At 35.5% G+C, this 21,274-nt stretch overlaps 1 protein-coding gene across 11 annotated transcripts in view; it reads right to left on the bottom strand.

Annotated features, from left to right (window-relative positions):
- The window catches only part of QKI (QKI, KH domain containing RNA binding), a 152,992-nt gene that overhangs the window by 52,073 nt on the left and 79,645 nt on the right, over window positions 1-21,274 (bottom strand). For 6 of the 11 annotated variants that reach the window (XM_064648971.1, XM_064648972.1, XM_064648970.1 and 3 more), the window contains exon 4: window positions 14,379-14,429. The exons of the other annotated variants lie outside the window; for them this stretch is intronic. In XM_064648971.1, the coding sequence (XP_064505041.1) occupies window positions 14,379-14,429 (51 nt within the window). The remainder of the gene's footprint in view (window positions 1-14,378; window positions 14,430-21,274) is intronic. 11 annotated transcript variants of the gene reach the window in all.

A 21,274-nucleotide genomic window follows, 5' to 3' on the forward strand; every position in this document is an offset into this window, starting at 1 on the left:
GTTGGGAAGGGATAGGTTTTAAACATCTCCAGGGATGGAGACTCCATCACCTCTCTGAGCAACCTGCTCAGTGTTCAGTGACGATAAAAAAAGCTTTTTCTTAGGTTTAAATGTAACTTCTTTCCTTTCAGTGTGCCCACTGCCCCTTGTCCTTCTGTAGCAACTGTTGAGCAATTCAGCATAGTTGCCAGGTCTACCTACTGAAAAAGCAACAAGGAGTAAGAGAAATTGCCATGAGAATTATTTTGGGAAAAAAAACATTTGTTACCACAGCAGGAAGAGTATGCACACTGAAGAAAGAAACGGCACCAGGAAAATCAGAAAACCTGACTAAGACTTGGAGAAAGAGAAATTCAATTGCATATATTCAAAATTACATACACAAGACATAATTTACAGCATGAAGTTTTCCTCCATCCCAAAGATTGTTTATGGAAGAATTATACAGGAAAAATGGAGACAGTGAAGACACAGGAAAGTATAGAGTGAAGTGATTTATGCCACAATCTTGGGAACAACAGTATTAGAAGAGCTTAATTACAACCAAACTGTCTTGTCTGCTAAATTAAAGAACATTAAGAACAACATAAATGGCAGATGAAATTTCACTGTGCTCCTTGTTTGGCAGAAATTTCAGTATCCTTAAATATGGCCTATTCTGTAAACAGATTTGCCTTCATTCTCTTGCCTGTGCATATATACTCACTATCCTCAGAGTACCCATACAGAATAATGGACTACTTAATATTTATCTTGCTATGAAGGTCGATGTATCAGGTAGTTTAAAAGAAAAAAAACCTTGCTAAAACTCCTCAAAATTTAGCTGAAAAAAATTAAAAAGTAACAACTACAGAAATTTTCTTGGGGAAGGAATTAGGGGGGGGAGCTGAAAAGCAGGCAAAGGTTGCCATTGACTTGAATCTATACAGTGAAACTTGAATATTAGAAAGGTTGTTCCATGAGAGGAAATACTGCAGTCCCTCTCACTGTTAATTTGTGTCATGTGTTTTCCATACCTCTCACCATACCACAGGAATTTCAAGTCGTGGTCTTACACCTCCTGCATCTCGGGCCCTAATGGCCATTCCTATTTACAGCTTCATATCCCATTCCAAAGCTTTCCTCTTAATTTCTCAACCTCTGACTTAACAAGAACTTACTAGCTTCCTGTAAGCTACACAAAGCAGATGATTAAAACTCACCTAGACTGGAGTACAAAGTTAGGTCTCTATCAAGCCAATACATTTCAAAAGCTCTAAACCCAAAGGAAAGAAGTGTCAAGGTTAATTGAAATTGTTAAAATTATTCAGATGTTGAAAGGGGGAAATACTTTCAGAAAGAAAGCCATCACAAAATATTTTGTCATCAACTCTTTAAAAATCCTCAAACTTTACTTCTCACCACAAAGACCTTCACAGTATGGCCAACTGCCTAAAAAAAAGTTGAAGAATTAGAAACTGGTGAAGTAGAATCCAGTCTTTTCCAGCTATCAGAATGCCATTAAAGGAAAATGGAATAAACACCAAAATACTTCTCTAGTATCTGTTTATATGCAGACAGGGAAATATTAGTTAGACAATAAAGAAAGAATGAAAAAATGAACGCAATGTGGTAAGAGTGAAAGAAGTTTTCCACATGTCATTTTTTTTCAGAAAGCTATGGCCTATAGTATTAAAAAAGGCGCAACTTCTATCCTGTGCACTTTTTTCCACTCTATCTCATACAATTTCCAGTAATGTAGGTGACTAAAAAGGTACAAACACAGCTAAGCACCAACAGCAGGAACCTTTTAAAGAAATGAAGCTGCTGGCTCAGGCAAGTGTTGAGAATGAACCTTAGCACTCTCACTCATCTTGAAGTGATAGCTATTAAATTCTGTTTTCACCAACCTATTAAACAAGCTGCTCTCCCTACTGAATGACAAAAACCACAGAAAAGCTAGAGTAAAAGGGAAGAATGTTTTCATATAATGTCAAATTGAACACTAAAATTAAAAAGCATCAGAATAGCTTTAGTCCTTTAAACCACACAAAGGTTTAATTCAAGTACACTCTAAGAACTTGAATTAAAATTATCCTAAGATATAAAAAACAGTATAATCCCTCATAACCATTTCTCACAGTCAAATGGAGGCGACAAGATGCAGAGAGAAGAAATTCAGCTATTTAGTAAAATTACCACACTATATTTTGTCTAATAAATTGTGCTGTAGGTACATTACAATTGACAGTAGTTCTAAAGGAATATTTCTTTTGAATAATGAAAACATTCACATATATATATATCAAAGTTTTAAAAAAATTCAAAGAGCAGTTTAAAAGAAGCTGTGTGAATTTTTAAAAAAAGTTAACGTTGATTTAAAGCAATTTCAAAACAGAAGTTAAATTTAACTAAAAAGTCACCAATTAGGTCAATATAAACAAATTCTAGTCCTGATCCAATTTTAGTATTTTTAAATAAGAATTGATAGGTATTGTACCCATGCAACAGTGTCTGAATCAGTAAGTCCAACAGAAACATAAATCAATCATTCAGTACAGTTTACATGTTACTTTAGCACCTTTTGTTGACACAGTTGAACTGGCAAACCATTCCAGTTCCAAGTCAGAGTAATCTAAGAAGAATGTACTTTTTCCTCAAGTTGTTATTCCCAACCTTTCACAGGCTACAAGAACTGTCCATCTTGTGTTGTTCAACACAACTTCTGTTCTCGTAACTGTTCCTTCTGCCAACCTGAGCTACAGAATTTTATTTTTAAGTTTTTGGCACCTCTGCTGCAGAGACAATTGAAAACAAACATCCAGAAGACAGATACTGTAACATATTGTGGAAGGAATAAACCACTCAGAAGTCTCAGTCTACAAATAATTCCATATCAGCATATTCATGAGAGTTTCCAGCTCTAACAAAGCAAAAATCACTTGAATCATCTCTTACTGTATCACTCTGTGACCAGTGTAACAACTTGCTACGGTTCATTCCCTTACCAGGCAGTCCTTACTTCTCCCACTGTGACTGGCTCCAGCATCACACCAACCCTTCCCAAAACCCAAGCCAACATGCTGATGGCAGAAAATGCTCCTCCCTCCCTCCATTTTCTCCTGGACAAGGGAGTTTACGATAAGGAGCTACTGAGTGCCAACATAAGATCAGTGCTATAACTGGGAAAGGGAGAAGATGAGGGACCATGTTTTAACACATAAGTGCCACTTAAAGACTGGCTTACCATGTCTCATGAAACTAACCTAAGTGAAATCCAATTGTTCATGTACCAAGGACAGAACACAGTTACCTTTATTATCTTACATGAAGCAACCTACTCATCTGTGTAAGAACTAGGTATTAAATGCTAGTATACACTAGCAATTGTAAAGTGGAGTTTCCTCCTTCCATTTTTGCCACTGAATCCTAAGTGTTGACAGAATCGACTGGTGAAAAAAACAAACAAACAAACAAATTCTGGAAAACAACTCCCCCACCCCCAAACCTATATTCACAAGATAAGAGCCCTGGTAATAATATTTCAATAGAAGCTGTTAATTTAGATGAGGCCTGCAAACAAAATAAGTGCTTAGGTAAGTAGCAAAAATACATGATTTTATCAGATGAAATTCCAAACCAGCCCTGCAGAAAACCAGTTTAAAATGATGCACTAATTACAGTATCTGTTTGAACAACAGAAGTAATTTTATAACATGAAGCATCAGAAGACACTGATTGTCTTAACCCCTGCTGATAAACTGCTTTAATTGTGCAGTTACAGTCAGGCAAATTAACAGAGACTTTTGCTCCCACTGAGTTTCTAATGGTAGCAGTTCACAAGCAGAAAGTTGGTGGAAAAAAAATGTTACAAAGAAATGCTGAAGGAGTAGAACCTGGTTAGGGAGAACACTACAGCTTACTTCACATTTTGAATTTCTGATCATAGTTTTCACCTACAGAAACAACAGATGAATTGCTTAAATTAACAATCGCATACTGCTGTTTCAAATGTCAAGCAAGTTAGTGTTATTTAGTATGTCTTTAATTATAAATTATTATTGTATACTAAGCCCCCACCAAGACAATTTTGGATTAAAAAAGTGGGTGTCTTCCTGCACACATTAAACTAGCTGGTAGCTGTCAAACATTGTCAAAAGGCATTATAAAAGAATCTTTTGAGAACTATTCTGAAAAAAAATCTAATGGCATGAAAAAACTTAATGTTTAAATGACACAAGAGGATACTGTTCTCTGTTTCAAAGCCCCAACGCAGACTTTGTGCTCAGTAAACTTCAAACCAGGCACCGCCCCAAGTTCAGATCTGCCCTGCAGTCAAAATGGTTCCTGCATGCTCACAACACCACACTGGATCTTTCCAAAGCTGTGGCTTCACGGCACGACTGAACTGAGCTGATCCAACCCTTGTGATCTGCTGACAGAAGAGGAAGCCCCTGTCACCACCCCAGCTGGCACACTCACGCCCCCTGCTCTGCAGGGCTGTGGCTGCTCCAGAGAGCAGAGCCAGCAGAAACTCCCTGTCACAAAGGGTAAGTTTCCATGAAACAGGCAGCAGGACTGCATCTCTCCTCAGGATTTTCTTCTTGCATATTTGTCTTAAGTTATGTCAGTGTGTAAAATAAGATTTGTGGAACAAGCTGTATTGTCGAGTGCTATCAAAACCCAGGAGCCTGTTAACACTGAATATTTCACAGTTGTGGGATGAAAGTAAAAGAGTTTTGTATGCATTGGTATCCTCAGGGAAATAAATGAGAATTTAGCACGCGAAATGCATAGCATAAACTCAATACCTGGATATATTTGTTAGAGAGGAATGCAATTTTTAATATTGGCACTTAAAATTACCATGAAATATCAAATGTTACCCAGTCAGAGGAGTGAGACTGTTAATTTCTCTGGGTTTGGACTACTTATAAGTTTTAACATTTTAACTTCACCAGTATTCCTGGTGTAGTAAATTTCATATGAAGACAGAGTTACACTGAGATCCAAGTATGATTTTATTCCCCTACAGAAAAGGGAATAAGCAGTATGAAGCATTTCACAATACTGTGATTCCTTTTACACACTGACCACTTGCTAAAGAAATATCAAATTCCCTCAAAAGATAATGAAATACCAATAAATCCTGAATGCAAGTCTTTTTAAATCAGAGTTAGCTTCAGATGGCTTTTTGAAGGGAAGTATCTCCACACTCTGAATCTCAAGGTACAAAAGACATTTTTAAATGAACGCTTAGACCAACAAAACCCAGTCTGTGACAGTGGACACATTCCTCAGAGCATTCTCTGATCAGGCAATACAGACAGTAAGTGTACTTCAACTCATGACTCAAGTCCATTCTTTATCAGTCACTAATGAAATTAACTTCAAAATAATCTGCAACTGTTCTAAAATCTCTTCTGCGTAAACCTATTTGCCTCTGAGCTTATGAGCATTATAAATCACTATGAAGCTCATTCTACTATTCAGTTTTTGATGGAGAAAGGTTGAAAAAAAGAAAGTATTCTTTAGATGCCTTATTATCCAACAGCACGTATGTATCATGCACAGATAGTAAATTACTCAATTTACATAGTCTTAATGTACTTTAGAATTTTTATTTTACCAATAACAGGATGCTCAAAATAGAAAGTATATCTAGAATAGATCAGGTTTTATGAACCAAGTATGACCAACATGCCACAAAATAATATTTCACTATATAGTATTATTAAATTTAGTCTTTTAAGTACATTAAGATTCTTTTGCATATCTCAGTTTTTATTTAAGCAGTATTCCAGCTGTATTATATTTTAATTTACCACTGTATTTCCTTCTCCCCAGGAAGAAGACTAGTACACCAAGGTACTAGCCTTGCTAATGCATACCTGTTCCACCTGAAAACTTACCAAGGTGTCCAAAACTCTTCTAAAGTACATGCTGACAGGAAAAACAGTCTTAATTAAACTGAAATCTGATGCCTCTGTTTCATCTGGGATTCTCAAACTAGGAGATCTGAAAGTGTTGACATCCAAAAGTACCAAATCTAATACACTTTCCAGAACTAACTCAAGGCATCTCAACTTCAAGAAATTTGCTTGAAGAAAGAAGCTGCAACTGCAAGAAAATGCAACATAGCAATCCAGTGGCTTGTACACTGGTCCAGGAAATGAGCATCAAGATCCTAGTACTGCCTCAGGCCAACAGGCATCCACATCACCAGGCTGACATTCCAGGAGTGCCCTAACATCAGGCCAAAGAAACACACAAGGAAGTGGTTTCCATTTTGCCCTTTATGAAAGCAAATCACTGCCCAGGAGGTGAGGGGAAAAAAAAAAAAAGAAAAGAGGCATCCCTAGCCCAGTGATACAGGACTTCATCAGGAGTTGGGTTCCTGTGTTTTTACTCAGGACTGGAGCCCTTTTGCAGTTGTAAATAATTAAATAAAACATATAAACAGCATGCTGAGGTGAACCTTCATTTATAACTTCAAGGTAAGCCTCCTAGTTTTTCCTTTTTCCATTCATACAAAACTTTTACTTTCATCTGTACAATGAACACAAATGGTGGAAAGCTTCAAAAGCACCTGTGGTTTAATGATTTGGGAACTTAGGGGAAACACCTGAACAGTGGTTTCACTCTTATTGTTTACAGTGAAGTGCTACCATTATTCCTCAGCTGTATTTAAGGAGACAACCCCCTCCCCCACTCAATGGTTTTTCAGTCTTCTAGTATACACAGTAAAGTGCTCCCAAATATTTCTTTAGGTGATTTTTTTAATAGTTAAAAAGAAAACAAGCAAACAAACAAAAAACCAAACACCCTAACCCCAAAACACTGTTCTTAATTTCAATTTGGACTACCATTTACAGCATGCTGAATTTGGAAAACTGCACTCTGTGTAGTACTACCCACTAGCACTTGGCCAAGTAAAAACCATAAAATAAATTATATTTTTGTATTCAACGGATAACATGTTCAGCTCTTAGGCTAACAGTATAATTTTACAAGTTTTAAAACATTTTTTTCCTCTTCTGAAGTACTGTCATGTAACTTTCATCAACAGTAGCTGCTGCACATAATTGTGGCATCTGTCTTTACTGAATTTCAACCATTTTTATTTCTCTATTCCATGTTTTATTTCCTCTCTGCCTTGCTTAGACTTCATTGCTGCTTTGCATAGCAAACCTGGTCAGTGCATAAACATTCTCTATATCAATAATTTGAGCTCAGTGTTAAATTCATCCATTTCTCAAATTAAACTCATTCTCAAACACCTGTGGATCCTGCTCTTTTATGACTGCTCTACATATAAGCAAAACTGAACAAACCGTAAGAGTTAAGAAGTATCAAAATAAAACCACACTCTTCTTCAAGTGCTACTCCTGCTTAATCTAAACATGAATTCCAGCAATTTCCACTCATTTATGCTAAAAGTCTAAGAAGCAGACAAAGCTACAATTATTAATACATAATTTGTGATTATTTTTTTTTTATAATTAGGAATAAATAACTGGAGTTTTTTCCAAACTAAATTTACCTACCTGTTAAAAAAAGGAGGGAAAAGAAACAGAAAGAGGAGGAAAAAAATGTAAGTGACCTTTTGGAAGTATCGGAATAAACAGCTGCTGACAACCTGCATTTTAATGCCAACATATCAACACTTCTATTTTCTTCATCTTGTTTTGCCTGTCACTTCCAGAGTCCAGCAACTCAGCCTTTGCTTGAAAATCCAACCATTTTGCTTTTAGCATTTCCTCAATGAGGAATTGCACATATATGCTCTCATATATGTGTATATATATGTGTGTGTATATATATGTGCATATAGATAGATAGATAGATATAAAAGATGTATCAGTACGGATTCCTCTGCATAAATTTTGGCGAAGGTCTTAAGACAGTATATTGAAAAGACAACTCTGTGAAATTCCAATATACTCACACCAACCCTTTGGGTTTTTTGTTACAAAATAACTGTAAGCTTCTGAGAGAAAATTATTCTTCCCCATTTTCCCATGCTTTTAAAATTTACAATAATACACAATTACTAACCTTCTTAACATTTTTTCAGAAACTGCTTAAGACTCAGTAAGAAAACCTCCAAATCTTTGTACAAAAGTATACAAAGATGTTGCTACAGAATATTTTTAACAGAAACTTAAATTGAACATGTTTAACATAACCTCAGTGTGCCAAGACAGTTGGGAATTACCACCTCGTAGCCCACAATGTAATAGACAAGCTTCAGACAGTTAAACTGCACAAAAGCTAAATTTAAGAAAATGAAAAAGAAAATTCTTCCCTATTCCAGCCCCCCCCAAAAAAAACCTGAAGAAAAAAATAGCAAGTTTACAGGTTTTACTTTTCATAAGTATAAAAAAGGCTAAGTGACCTCAGTTTAAGAATACGAACAGTTACTACTGTTTCTTTAAAATCAGATGACTTGTAACGTAAAATAAAATTACTTTTATAGTAATATGTTGTTAACTTTACTTTAGGGCATTGGGATCTTTAGGTTTTTACTATTTGTCAAAGCAATGAAAATAAGATACTCATGACTCAAACCAAACATACTTAGGTAGTAGCTAAGTTTCAAATAACTCAAATAACTTCCCAAGCCATAAAGAAACTGCTTTGTTCAGAGAAATGAAAAAAAATTAAAAGAGGTCAAACAAACATTCAGCACCGCTGATTTTTTTAGATTGGTTCAGGGGCACACTGGGGAGGGGCAAGGGTATATAACTTCAATACTTGAACCAGTGTCACTTTGCCAATAGTACTTCAACATCTGGGCTACAAGAATGCAGCCAAACGCAAGAAAGAGACCATGCACAGAAAAGCAAAGCTGTTTTTACTGCCAGGGCCAGGCTGACATGGTTGCAATGCCAGAGCTTTAGATCAAAACCTGTATCCTGAAATGTCTGAGAATGGTTCTTTCTGTTTTGGATGTGTAAGCAAATGATAACTGAGTTTTGACAAGAACAGGCAAACTGGAAAAAACAGGGGGAGGGGGAGGTAAGTAATCAATGTTACCATAGCTCTCATGCATAAGCAGAAGTGCTCTGACCTCAATGAACAATAGTATATCAAGTATTTATATGATAATTCCTAGTATTTCTCTTATTTCCCCTTTCTTGTTTCAGTCCTTGAGATGAATCTTCCTTGAAGATTTCCTCAAAGATGCATAATGAAGACCAGGTGTCTGAATCTCTCCTGCTTCCTGCAGGTCTGCCAGGAAGACTCAAGTGCCTAGGCAGCTAAATGCTACCCTGAATATTTAGATTCACAGCACCTCTTATGCCAGCGAGAAAACACAGCACTAAACATAAACCAAACTTTTTCATAAGCAGTTGCTTAAATGAATATTGACAACTTTAGACACAATGTCTGTGCTTATAATTAGAACACTGATCTTGCATAGTCACATCAGAGAAACTGTCTCAAATCCCAAGAGAGAACTATTCTGTTTTCTTGCATAGAAGTGTTTCTTCTGTAGATTTCAGTACGACACAGCTGGAATGCTAACTGCTCACTCCCACCAAGAGAAGTGGGTCCATTCCTTTGTCCTTCCCTCTTCTTTGCCACTGGGGCCTTACACAGCCAGTTCACACAGCAGCAAACTACTGCTGTCAGATTACGTTTTGCCTGTTTAGCAGGCTGAACTGGCTCAGTGACATATTCCTCAAGTAGCAGGCTGAGCACAAAGGAGGGCACAGGCATGACTCCCTCTGAAGAAAGTTGCCAGCCACCAGTAACAACCTCTGCCAGGCTTCACAGCAGCCCAGCCACTCCCAACACGGGGTGAGGATGGGGAGCCCCATGCTCTTGACTGCTCAGTGGACAGGTTGGCACTTACTAGTGCCACTTACAGCAAATGTAATCTTACTGTAATACATAAATTGCTATTTTGAAGTTAAGTATTCTGAAAACTCAGTTTCCACTCCCAATTAGGCGTGAAACCAATCAGCACCTTTCACATCCAATGTTACATCTCAGTTGCCTCCCTGAGAAATAAGCATTCTATGTCCCATGTATTTAAGGAAGGGCGTGTCAAAGAAAAAAACCTAGTCGCTCACAGCATAGTGATTAATTCCAAAAAAAAAAAAAAAAAAAAAAAATCATGTAGACAAAAAGGTCATAACCAGCAACTCTAATTCTGGCATCTTCCTATTTGAATACGCAATCTCGACACTCTTCTTAAAAATGTGTAATTTCACAGGAGATGTCAGCCGGGTTTCAGCAGCCCTGCTTCCCCTCTTCATCATACAGCAGGACTAATGCTGCCCTATTACATAAGACTCTTTGTTTTAAGGCTTTTGTAATCTCTTAGGAGTGCTTTCCACTAACGAATTACATAATTAATATGTCACTCAGTTATTCACTCTCATTTCTTTACACAGTGATTTCTCCCACAGTACTGTGTTCTGAATATTCAGATTTTTAGAAGCATTAAAGAACATCTTGCCTTTTAGATTAGAGAGGAATGAGACAAAAAAATGATGCTCCAAGCTAATTATGCAGTCAGTAGGTCTCCTGAAACTCTGTTACAGAAGGGCTTAGTGACCAGGTACTCTTAAGCAGAGCCCACAGTTCTTACTCCAGTGAGTAAGACATGATGGTTAGTGGACCCCTCTATAGTCCGTGAGTCTTTTGGAGAAGACAGTCAAATTCTTTGGTTAATGTAACAATTTTCCACAGAATATTGCTATTAAACAGACATTATGCTACAAGGTGGCATAAGTTCACAGCATGTTACCAAACATATTGTGTTGCCCAGAGAGGGCAAGATGTTCTTTACCAGTTTGAAACTACTGAAAAGCTAAATTTCATGGTCATTCTAATCCATGTAGTAACTCATGGGCTCTATAGGTAGAAAGCTCACCAGTTAATTGGAATGTTTTTATTCAGATTGAGTCTCCATTCACACAGGTTTTCTGTTTGGATTTGCTTTTTGGTTTTTCCACATTTTCTTTTTTTGTTGTTGTTTGGGGGGGGTTGTGGGTGTTAGAGGTTTTTGTTTGTTTGTTTTTGTTTGTTTGTTTGTTTGTGGTTTTTTTCTTTTCTTTTTGGTTTCGGTTTCAGGAAAGGGCTCTGTGAGCTTTATGTTTCGTATTCATACTATGTTAATACTTCTAAGCAGTGCAAAAACTGTAGTGTAGTTTGTTGTCCATGATTTATTTTTTTCTTCAACACTGACCCACAATCAAGTAGTATAACACTGAGTAGAACAAGGAATATAGCATCTTATATAGCTATTCATCACTGCTAATACTGTTAGATTTTAACACATTTAATAGTAACAGTCTAGCCTTAATTATTATCTCCATTCTCTTTTTTTTTTATTTGCTAAACTATTAAAACACCGAGTTCACTCTTAAACTATAATAGTTTATTCTTACAGTGATTACACAATCATATGTTTAATATATCTTTGGGTTTTAATCATTTCACTCCCTCCTGAAATAGTTCCATTCTCTCTAAACTCAGCTGGAACAAACCTATTTGTAAACAAACAACCTGAACAACAGCTCAAGACAGATGGAGAGTATCAGGGCAAGATCCTAATGCAAATTGAATAAACTAACTTCTACTTAAAAAATAAATGAAATGTTGTTATAAACAATACAGAAAACTCAAAATTTGCCACTGAGTACATAACTGACAATTAATATTGGCTAACAAACTAAAGTTGAGTCCTTGAAAGAACTCAGAACCAATGCCTCGAATAGTCTCATCATACTTGCTTCCCTTATATTTATGTAACCTTGTACACAGTCTCTAATTACACTTTTATTGCAGCAGTTGCCTCAAATCCTTGCTACAATTACACGGGATTTGACACACCCAAGCTACTACCTAGATAACTCAAAGTGTGACCACTGTTCCAAACCTTCTTTACAACCAATTTCATGCAACAATTCTATTGATTATAATGACTGCAGAATTAGGAGTATCCAGCATGTTCTCAAGGGTAGATTAAAATGTAATAATAGTCTTGCCACTTAAAGACTGTATAGCTGAGTGCCAGCCTGGCACTGATATTCGATGGCTCTTGAGAATACTGCTGATAATATATTAGGGAAGCCTTTCCTACAGTAATGATGGATATTTAGGATCAGTATCGCTCTTTATCTCTCAGTATCGCTCTTTATCTCTCAGGTGACATCAATCCAGTGATTTAAAAAAACCAACCAACCAAAAAAGAACAACACAACCGACAAAAAACTCCAGTCTTTACATCTTCTACATATAATGAGCTGAAACTCACAATTTTTTTAGTTAAGTTACTATACACTTCCATCAGCTCTTTATATAGTATCTGTGCAACACATTTAAAATAAAACCCTTGTGAAATTACTGAAATAAATAATTTCCATAAAGGAGTAATTATGGAAATTCTGTTCACTTTTTGAATTGGAAAACAAAGTGTAATAAAATCCCTGTTCATTATGTAAACACAAAAGAAAGTGAAAGCTAATCATAATTTTGATTCAAAGTCAAATATCACAATATTTACATATATACTGGTTTTAGGAGAAAATGTCTAAATATGCATCCTTCAAGATCCTGTTCAATTAGCAGTCCTACAACTGCTGTTTAGGAGACAATATCATCCTTCGAAAAAGACATCTGTTTTCATGTACTTTCTGAGTCCCACAGATTCTGGTAAAATGTACAGAAATGTAATTTTTAAAAAGCTCATTAAATAGTGAATTTGCTGACATCTTCATTTGCATCATTTTGAGTTAAACTGAGTACGCAAACTAAGATCTATTATTAACCAAATTATCACAGCTCTATTGCAAGTCTCCATAATATGAAAAATTAAGACTTACGAAAAATTTCAAATTCCACTTTTTCAACACAGGGCCACATGGGTAGATCTAGCCATTTCCCTCAGCTACCAAAGATATTAATGAAGAGAGAAGTATTATGAATAAATACTGGACAGATTAAAAGAACCAAACAGAATGTCGTTATAGTATAAAGCTACAGAAGCAAAGCAAATCCTTGGTGGGTTAACGGAGCCTGAAGGTATTTAAAAGCAAGTTAAGTTCTAACAGATTCCAGTACATTATTAGAGACATGCAAAAGTTATTAAAAAAAATTAACTGCTTCTACTCTTCAGAAGACAAGTTCCAAGGTTTTTTGTTAAAATGTCTATTATATACATTTTCAGATTGCACGCTTATCTGCCCACACAAAGTCAATTAATGTACTTTTGAATTACAAATGCTGAAGATGGTAAGACTGGGTAAAAAAGGTAATTATGTGCATGCCTTTCTTATGTTCTACAATGGTTTCATCCATCTTCAAAAATAAGACAGCAGTGTACATGAATTGAGGACAAGAATAATTCCACACTCTGCTAACATCCTAGACAGGAAGGTAACTTCCTTCATTCTAAATGTTTCCTGTGCTTCAGAAAAGCACAAGCATAACCAATTTTCTTCAAAATGCATTTCCAACAGATGACAAAGATTTACTGCCAACTGACAGGTGCTGACCTCCCACTTCCAGACCTGGCCACTATTTTTTCCCCATCCTCTCCCTTCTCAAAATGGCACAGCTATTTAATTTGGGTCAATACAGCTCGTTAAGTAGGAAATTTTTTTATTTCACTGAACTATTCTCTCACATTAGCTGACCAAAGTCTAGCTTCTTTCCTGTTCCCACTGTAACGCTCTAGCATTTGTTTCCACCTCCCAAAAGAGAAGTTGAGTGAAACTCTCAAATATGTGCAATCCTCTATTGTTATGAAACAATGCAAACTGTCTGGTTTTATTCACTATAAGGGATAGAAAGGCCCAAAAAAATTTCAGCAAAACAGATCGACAGTTCCTTCCTGTACCTCCCATACAACACTTAGATGATGTGACACCTTCAGAAGAAACTCAACATGAGCTCTCAGAAATGCCCCTAGCAGAGAAATAGATACAGGTTTAGTACCAGTACATAAGAGCTTGTTAAAATGTCCTTAGTAAGAATGCCAGAGAGATGATTTAAACACCAGCAGTCGGAGGTAGGAAACATTAGACACTGTTTAATTTTTTTTTATGAAAAAAATCACTATCATGGACCACCCAACACAATTTACATTTTGAAGATAGGTTCAAAAGAAAAAACTTCAACAACTATTGTCACAAAAATCTTACCAATATTAAACTTGCGTATTTTTGCAGCAGTTAGATATTACAACAGTGTGTAACTGATGTGAAGCCTGTCAATAATCAATGAAAGCTTAATTATAGTTTTCCTCACGTACAATCATACAAAGCCACTTAGGGAAGAGGAAGGGGCTGAGATTCTTTCTCAGCCAGGGTCTCCTCAAATAGTAGGTTGATTTGCAAAAACTTACTGGAATGTTTCCAAGAAGTAAAACATTTACTTGCCTCTACCTCCAAAACTGCTGGATCATGGCTGTCTCTGCTCTTAAAGGAGACCTGAAAAGCAAAAAAAAATTGGGCTTGTGCCCTATTTTGCTTCTTTAAGATGTTTGAGAGGCATGAAGAGTTGGAATTAGGGTTTGTTGGGGGGGGTGTTTGTTTTTTTTTTTTCCCCCCTATGATGGACATAAATTATCCCTTCTTGTTTACTTGAGACTGAAATTTCAAGAAGCCATAATAGAAGACAACCTAGTTAAGGAAAAACAATGCAAGAATCAACAGAATCTAAGTCACAGAAGAAAGAACAAACTTCATTTTTTTTGTCCCCTCACCCCTTCTTCCTTCAAGTCTCCTTCATTTGAATGATGAATAACGCAAAAATCCCTCTTCAGAGTTGAGTATTCTTGCAGTACCACTACTAGTGGTGCTGGTGATTTGCCATGGCCTGTAAGGCAGTTCATATGTATGCTATAGTGATGCAGTTATATAAGCAGCTGTAGTGTTTTTTCCTAAAAAAATAGCATATTACATCTTATAGCTCAAGGCTCATTTAAAAGTAAAATAAAATTAAAAGTCAAATTTATACCAGATGCAAATTAGCAAGGAGGATAGTTTATTTTAACTAATGTCCATTACTGTTGGGGCAACTAAACTAGCTCATTAATTTTAAGCGAGATGGAACAGTATCATGTAATCCATTCAAAAAATTGTTCAAAGCCTCTCTTCCTTCCACTCATGCTTCAACTATGTATTTACTATATCAGAAAAAGGAAAGTCAAATTTATTTATTTTTTGTAAAAAGAGAAATTAAAGATGTTGCTTATGAAAAAGTGCAATCATCAAGAAAAGCAAAAGCATAATGCCTAAAAATAAGAAAAATATACCCAAAGTACATCCTTAGAACACTATTTAAACACAACATAAATTCTCATAAACTTTATATCACAGAAAAACTATACTCAAACAGTACAGGGTTATAGTCAATGTTTTAAGTCGAATCAGTGAACTGGCTGAAGTTCCTCATCATTCATGTTCATACATGGAATGTGATCTTGCTGAAATGCTAAACCAATATTAGACAGGCCAAAGACCTGGACATCTTTACCTTAGGTCTATTACTCAACTCAAATCTCTATTTCCAACAATTATAATGTTACTTCTCCAGTTGCAACAGCCAAAAGGTACCAATTCAAACAATACTGGCACCTAATTAAATGCTCCAGTGGCATAATTCAAAGGGGGGTTGCTTTGGATTGCAGTATTTTGGGACAGCTGGTTTGTGTTTTGGGGTTTTTTTGGTATTTTTTGGTTTTGCTTTTTTTTGGTTGGTTGGGGGAGACATGCTTGGTGTTTTGGTTCTTTCCCCTCCATATATAAAACTATAAATAGGGAATGGAATTATATAAAAAAAAGGAAAAAAGGAACATTAGAAAAAAATAATAAAAAAATAAATCAAAATTAAGAAAAACAAGTTTAGTTCAGAAGGAGACTTAGAGGTCTAGAAAGCATCAAATTCCAGAATCATACACAAGACTGTACCAAACTTACAGAAAAAAAAAAAATCACAAAATTATACTCTTTTCTCCTTTCTGTTGAACAAGAACTGTTTTCTCAAAACCTTTTCTACTTTTCTTGAAATTTATGGTGACATAGCAAATGAAGTTAAAGTGAAAACATTTTAATGCAGACATTCATGTATCTCATATCATGGGATGTGACGGTGAAGTTTAACTCTGCAAGTTGAGTCTATTTAACAACCAGCTGTCACTGAAAATAGCAGTCCTGACTCTGCTACTTCCACGGAACTGCCCCTGCTGCTTAGACAATTGGGCAGGGACCAACTAAATAAACTCACAGACTCAGCTGACTCCTGAGGATGCACATGAAACAGTGGGAAGAGATGTCCTAAGGCTCTTAATGGGAACTGACCATTAGATCAATCCAAACATAGTGCCATACCACTCACAGAAAACCTTCAATAATTTGCAATGGCAAGAAGATTTCGTCCTTTGAGGACTACTAATATGATAAGCTTACAGAGCTCAGGCATTACTCCGCTTAAGAGTGTGTGAGCCTCTTCAATCCTGCATAATTTGACGAAAACTTAAGTAAAGACATTATGAATTGAATTCTAATTGAAGGACATATGTGGTTATTTCAATATTCATTATGTCACCTTTATAAAGAAAAGCGTATTTATATTGTGTAGAATTCACTTTAAGTTTACTAAATATATGAATGACACAAAAACATCTTAGTTATTTTTAAAATAATATTTTTAATACTCTTTTTACTATGCAACACATCCTTTGGATGCAACACTTCTGCCTATGTAACTACTTCATACAAAGTATTAAATCCCATTTAAATGTTATGGAACAGAAGTGATTGACTGACTTTAGAAAAAAAATGGAAATTAAATCACAGTATCCCAACTACCAGTTGCAATGCTGTTCTCCACAGGAATCTGAAAGAAATTAATCTTCTGCTGTAATTTATAAACAATGCCTAGACCATATACTCAAACTTCCTGCTGCAAAATCATACAGTCTCACAGAGGAAGGCATTTTTCACAAAAAAGTGCTCGTGTAAGTCAGAAAAATCATCAGCAAAAGTTGTTTATAGGGTTTTTTCCCCTCTGTTATTAAAGCATGTTTTAACTATTTAACGAACTACAGTAATACTAAACAAAAGTAAAAACAAAGTTTTCAGTGCTAGTCATGCTCAGCCAAGCATATACAGTATAAGCTGCATATACAGTATAAGCTCCCTACCATGCAGCTAGGGTTAATAAGATTTATTCCACTTTTTTATGAAGAACGTCACATTCTTCTAATGGGGACAAAAAAGTCTGAAAGTGACTGCAATAACGTTTTAGTGACTGACTTAGTACACAACATGCAATTACTTAACACACTAGCACTCAAGCTTCACAAGGCAAGCAAGGCAGTTGCAGTGTATGCCAAGTGAAAAGCAGGCACAGCTCATCAGCTATGAAAAAGTTAAAGCAGATTAACAGGATAAAATACACAGACAAATCAATGCGTGAACAAAAACTTTAAAAAAAATGAGGTGTCTCAAAGCAAGATGTGATGCTTTTATTTAGGCACTTAAATGTATATAAACTGTTTTAACAACTTGCTCTAACATAATACAACACGCAGGATAACAAACCTATTAAGAGTTTTAAAATGCTGCCCCAGTTTAAGCAGGAGATGTTCCTCCAATTTGATACTCTGAAGATACCAGCAAATAACCTCTTAAATCTGATCATCAAATAGTACATAAAAATACTACAAAGTTTCAAAAACACAGGCATGCAAACTGTTTTTCCACTATACCTACATAAGTACAGGCACTAAGAAAATAAAGAATTAAACTAGGAAAGAAAGTCTGCATTGTATATATTCACCAAGAGTCCAAAGGGTAGCTCAATTACCTCTGAAGAAGCACATAACACCCAAAACTCCAAGTATAGAAATTACTAGTACAAAGCACCACACTAAGCTTGTCATTTTGTGCATTTGAAATATTTCCCTTCCATAAGGCAATAAGCCTGGGGGGGTTTTTTGTGGTATGTTGACAACCACACAGACCAAGGATACCGAAATCCACTCACTCTGCAAGTTTTCTATGTCCTAATATTCACCGCCCTCCTCCATGTAATTATATAGCTCTTAATACTATAACCACTGTAACTACTGGTATGAAGATAGAGTGAACAGACTAGAATTCAAATATCTAGTCTGATACATATGAAAAATTTCAGTTGCAGAAACTAAGAAACTGTTTATCATCACCAAAAATGTACTTTTAAAAATCACAAATAAATGGGCATATATCAATATTTTTAGGGGGGGGGGGAATCCTTTTGATACTGTTATCACAATTTTGCAGAGACTTAACACCTTGTTCTCAGTTCCCCCATGATCCCTCAGAGTTGTTCTTGTTCATCTTATTAAACCTGCTGCAGAACCACATTTCCTGCTGTCTGTGTAGTATGATTGTGCCTTGCCTACTTTTTCACAGTCCTTGAAGAATCTCAAATTTGTACTTAATGTACACACACACAAAAAAAGAGAAAATATTCTACACGACTGAAATGTTAGTTCTTTGAGATTAAATGCAGACAAACCATACTGGAATCCCAAAATTTTAGCCTGATCCTTACTTATAAGCTATTTTCATTTTAATATATAGGAATGTACGAAGTCCATGATGCATAACACAAGACACAGATAAAAAAGCCCCAAACACGTAAAATGCAACTTGATTGTAGAATTGTTACAGTTCAGTAGTATACACACACACACACACTATATATATATATTCTGTATATCTTGCCCATTATCCTTCTTTCTATACTTAAGCTTAACTCCAAGTCATTTTTTTCCCAATTTCAGAGACTCTGACCAGAAGAAATAGTCAGGATTATTTAATCTGGCCTCCATAGGCCATTACTTCTCAACAGAAAAGAACTGCTCTGATAGTAATCATTAAAAATTGGTTGAGAGTGCATCCAAGGTCTTCATAACTTGACTCTGCTATATGTGGAATTAAAGTTTGTTTCTAGATGGATTCGTCACATTGTCTTGACAAGAATTCTCAACAACTCAAAATCTGATTTAAAAAAAATTCTTAGCTTTGAGGTACATATATACCAAGGGCTAACTGGTAAATTCTTCTTACTTTCTTTCACAGTCAATTTTGAATTTTTACCCCTTAATCACATTCTCAACTGTCCAAATGGCTAAGAAAAGGGAGAGAAGGGATAAAGAACATCAATATCAATGTTATCTACTTCAAAAAATCTTATGTGGTTGTGCTCAGAGTGACCTCATTAGAGACAATACTTCAAACACCAGATGCATGCAAATACATCGTTATGTAGCCAAAAAATAAAAGTACAAATGTGAGACATGCTCTATAGGTCCCACTCATAAATAAAATATTGTTCACATTTTTAGATGCTGATCCTACATAGGTGAGATCTGAGTCTGCTAGAAATTATGATTCACTGTGTATATCTGCAATAAAACCAAGTTTTATGACATGCTTTCAGCAGGACTGTTTTCATCAGAGAGAAAAAAGCATGTTTAGCAGTTGTATATATATTTCAAATGACAAGTACCATCAACTCAGATTACAGGGGGAGATAAGGGGTCTGAATTTTCCTCACACGGTACATAAACCCTGTCAACAGGATGCTTAACAAACAATGTTCTTCTGGAGGACTACTTGCAGAACTAGAAGCTCTCAGCTTCTAGATTTTTCATATCCTAAAACTTCTTGGTAGAAGAAATTTAACCTTTTATTCAAAATTACTGAGATAGTAAGCTTTTCCTATTTGACCAAGTGTATGACTTTACACAACCATTTTTGTCCAACTTTAATGAAATTAATGACAAAATTGTCCATGAGGTGAGTGCAGAAAATTACTGGATTTGTGCATTCCAGCTGGCATTAAAAAAAAAAAAACAAAACCAAAACAAACAAAAAAACCCCCACACACCAAAAAACCAGCAAAACCCAAACCATAGACTGGAAAAGAGAATTACCATTCAGTCTTAGACTTAGGAATCTCATTCTACTGCACAATCATAATATGGCAATTCCTCCCAAAAGTGACTGCAAGTCCTAGAAGAATAGTAAAGAACATAAAAGGGGAGGATGCTCATGCAAAAATGGTCTAGGAAAGGCAATTGTTAAAAGAGGAAAAGTTCCTTTATTTTTCCACGTTTTAACACTGTAAATAATTTCAACAAAGAAATTTTTTCCTCTCTGCAAGAAGACCTGAGTATCATAACATTAATTTAAAAATTCGTATATGAAAACAGGAAATTTCTCTAAAAGAAAATACATGAAAGAGTTCCTCAAAAATGTGACTGAAATGAAAAATAAAGGAAATGCTCAAAAAATTTTAGAAAATTTTTTTCAAGTAACCAAAGTCCATGAAACATAATCAGAACAATAGAATTTAAATAGAAAAATCTCATAGTCTTGTTACATTTGCTTTACAGAGAACAAAAAGTAGAACATGTCCATTTAAGACTATTCGTTCTGGAAGACCACAGTCCTCAACTTTTTTTAAGGTTGGGATTTTATACTACATGCATGATTGCCAGAGGAAGCCTTACCAAACTAGCTTCAATATTAGAAAATCTATCTGTGGTTGGACAGTGTGGGTTGCAATACTCGCCTGTAAAGTGAAATGACTATTCAATAGGCACTTTTGATCATAGGAAGCCACCTAATCACTGCAGAACCTAATTCAAAATGGATGAACACAGTTACACTAATACTGTACTGCAGCACTGCTATGCCATGAAATAATTTTGCTAATCTGAATGCATGTCAAATTCGCACGCCTTTTTTTTTTTTACAGAGCAGAAGAAAGAAAACTGGAAAAAAAAACCAGTTAAAGAAACAGAGATTATTCCCCTTCAAAATGCCAGATCATAAAATATCTTACCAAATTCTTATTTAATGCTTATCACCGTTTACTTGCATGAAAGGGGTACTGTGTGGTGAGTAGGAACAAATCTCCATTTACTGACTTAATGAATTATCTAAAGAAAATGTAACTAATAATCATGCTCTTAACTAAATACAATTAAATAATTTAATGAAATGTATAACTTCCTATGCCCAGAAAAACATTTACTTCAAAAGAAATGCAGACTACTTAAAAAAACATGCCATTTGTAAGATCTCATCTAAGAACGGTTTTCTACAGTTTTCTTTCTGAAAAATCATGATCAATTCACACAATTAAAAACTTTTTTTTCCTAAACTGACTTTTCACCACAGTTTGCTTGTATCCCGTGAAGTTATCAAGTTCCACTACCAAATAAAATTTAGCATTCTGCTCTTTAAGAATGACACTATGTTTAAGCTTTTAA

The sequence above is a fragment of the Pseudopipra pipra genome, chromosome 3 (genome assembly GCF_036250125.1).
Source record: "Pseudopipra pipra isolate bDixPip1 chromosome 3, bDixPip1.hap1, whole genome shotgun sequence".
Classification (NCBI taxonomy): domain Eukaryota; kingdom Metazoa; phylum Chordata; class Aves; order Passeriformes; family Pipridae; genus Pseudopipra; species Pseudopipra pipra.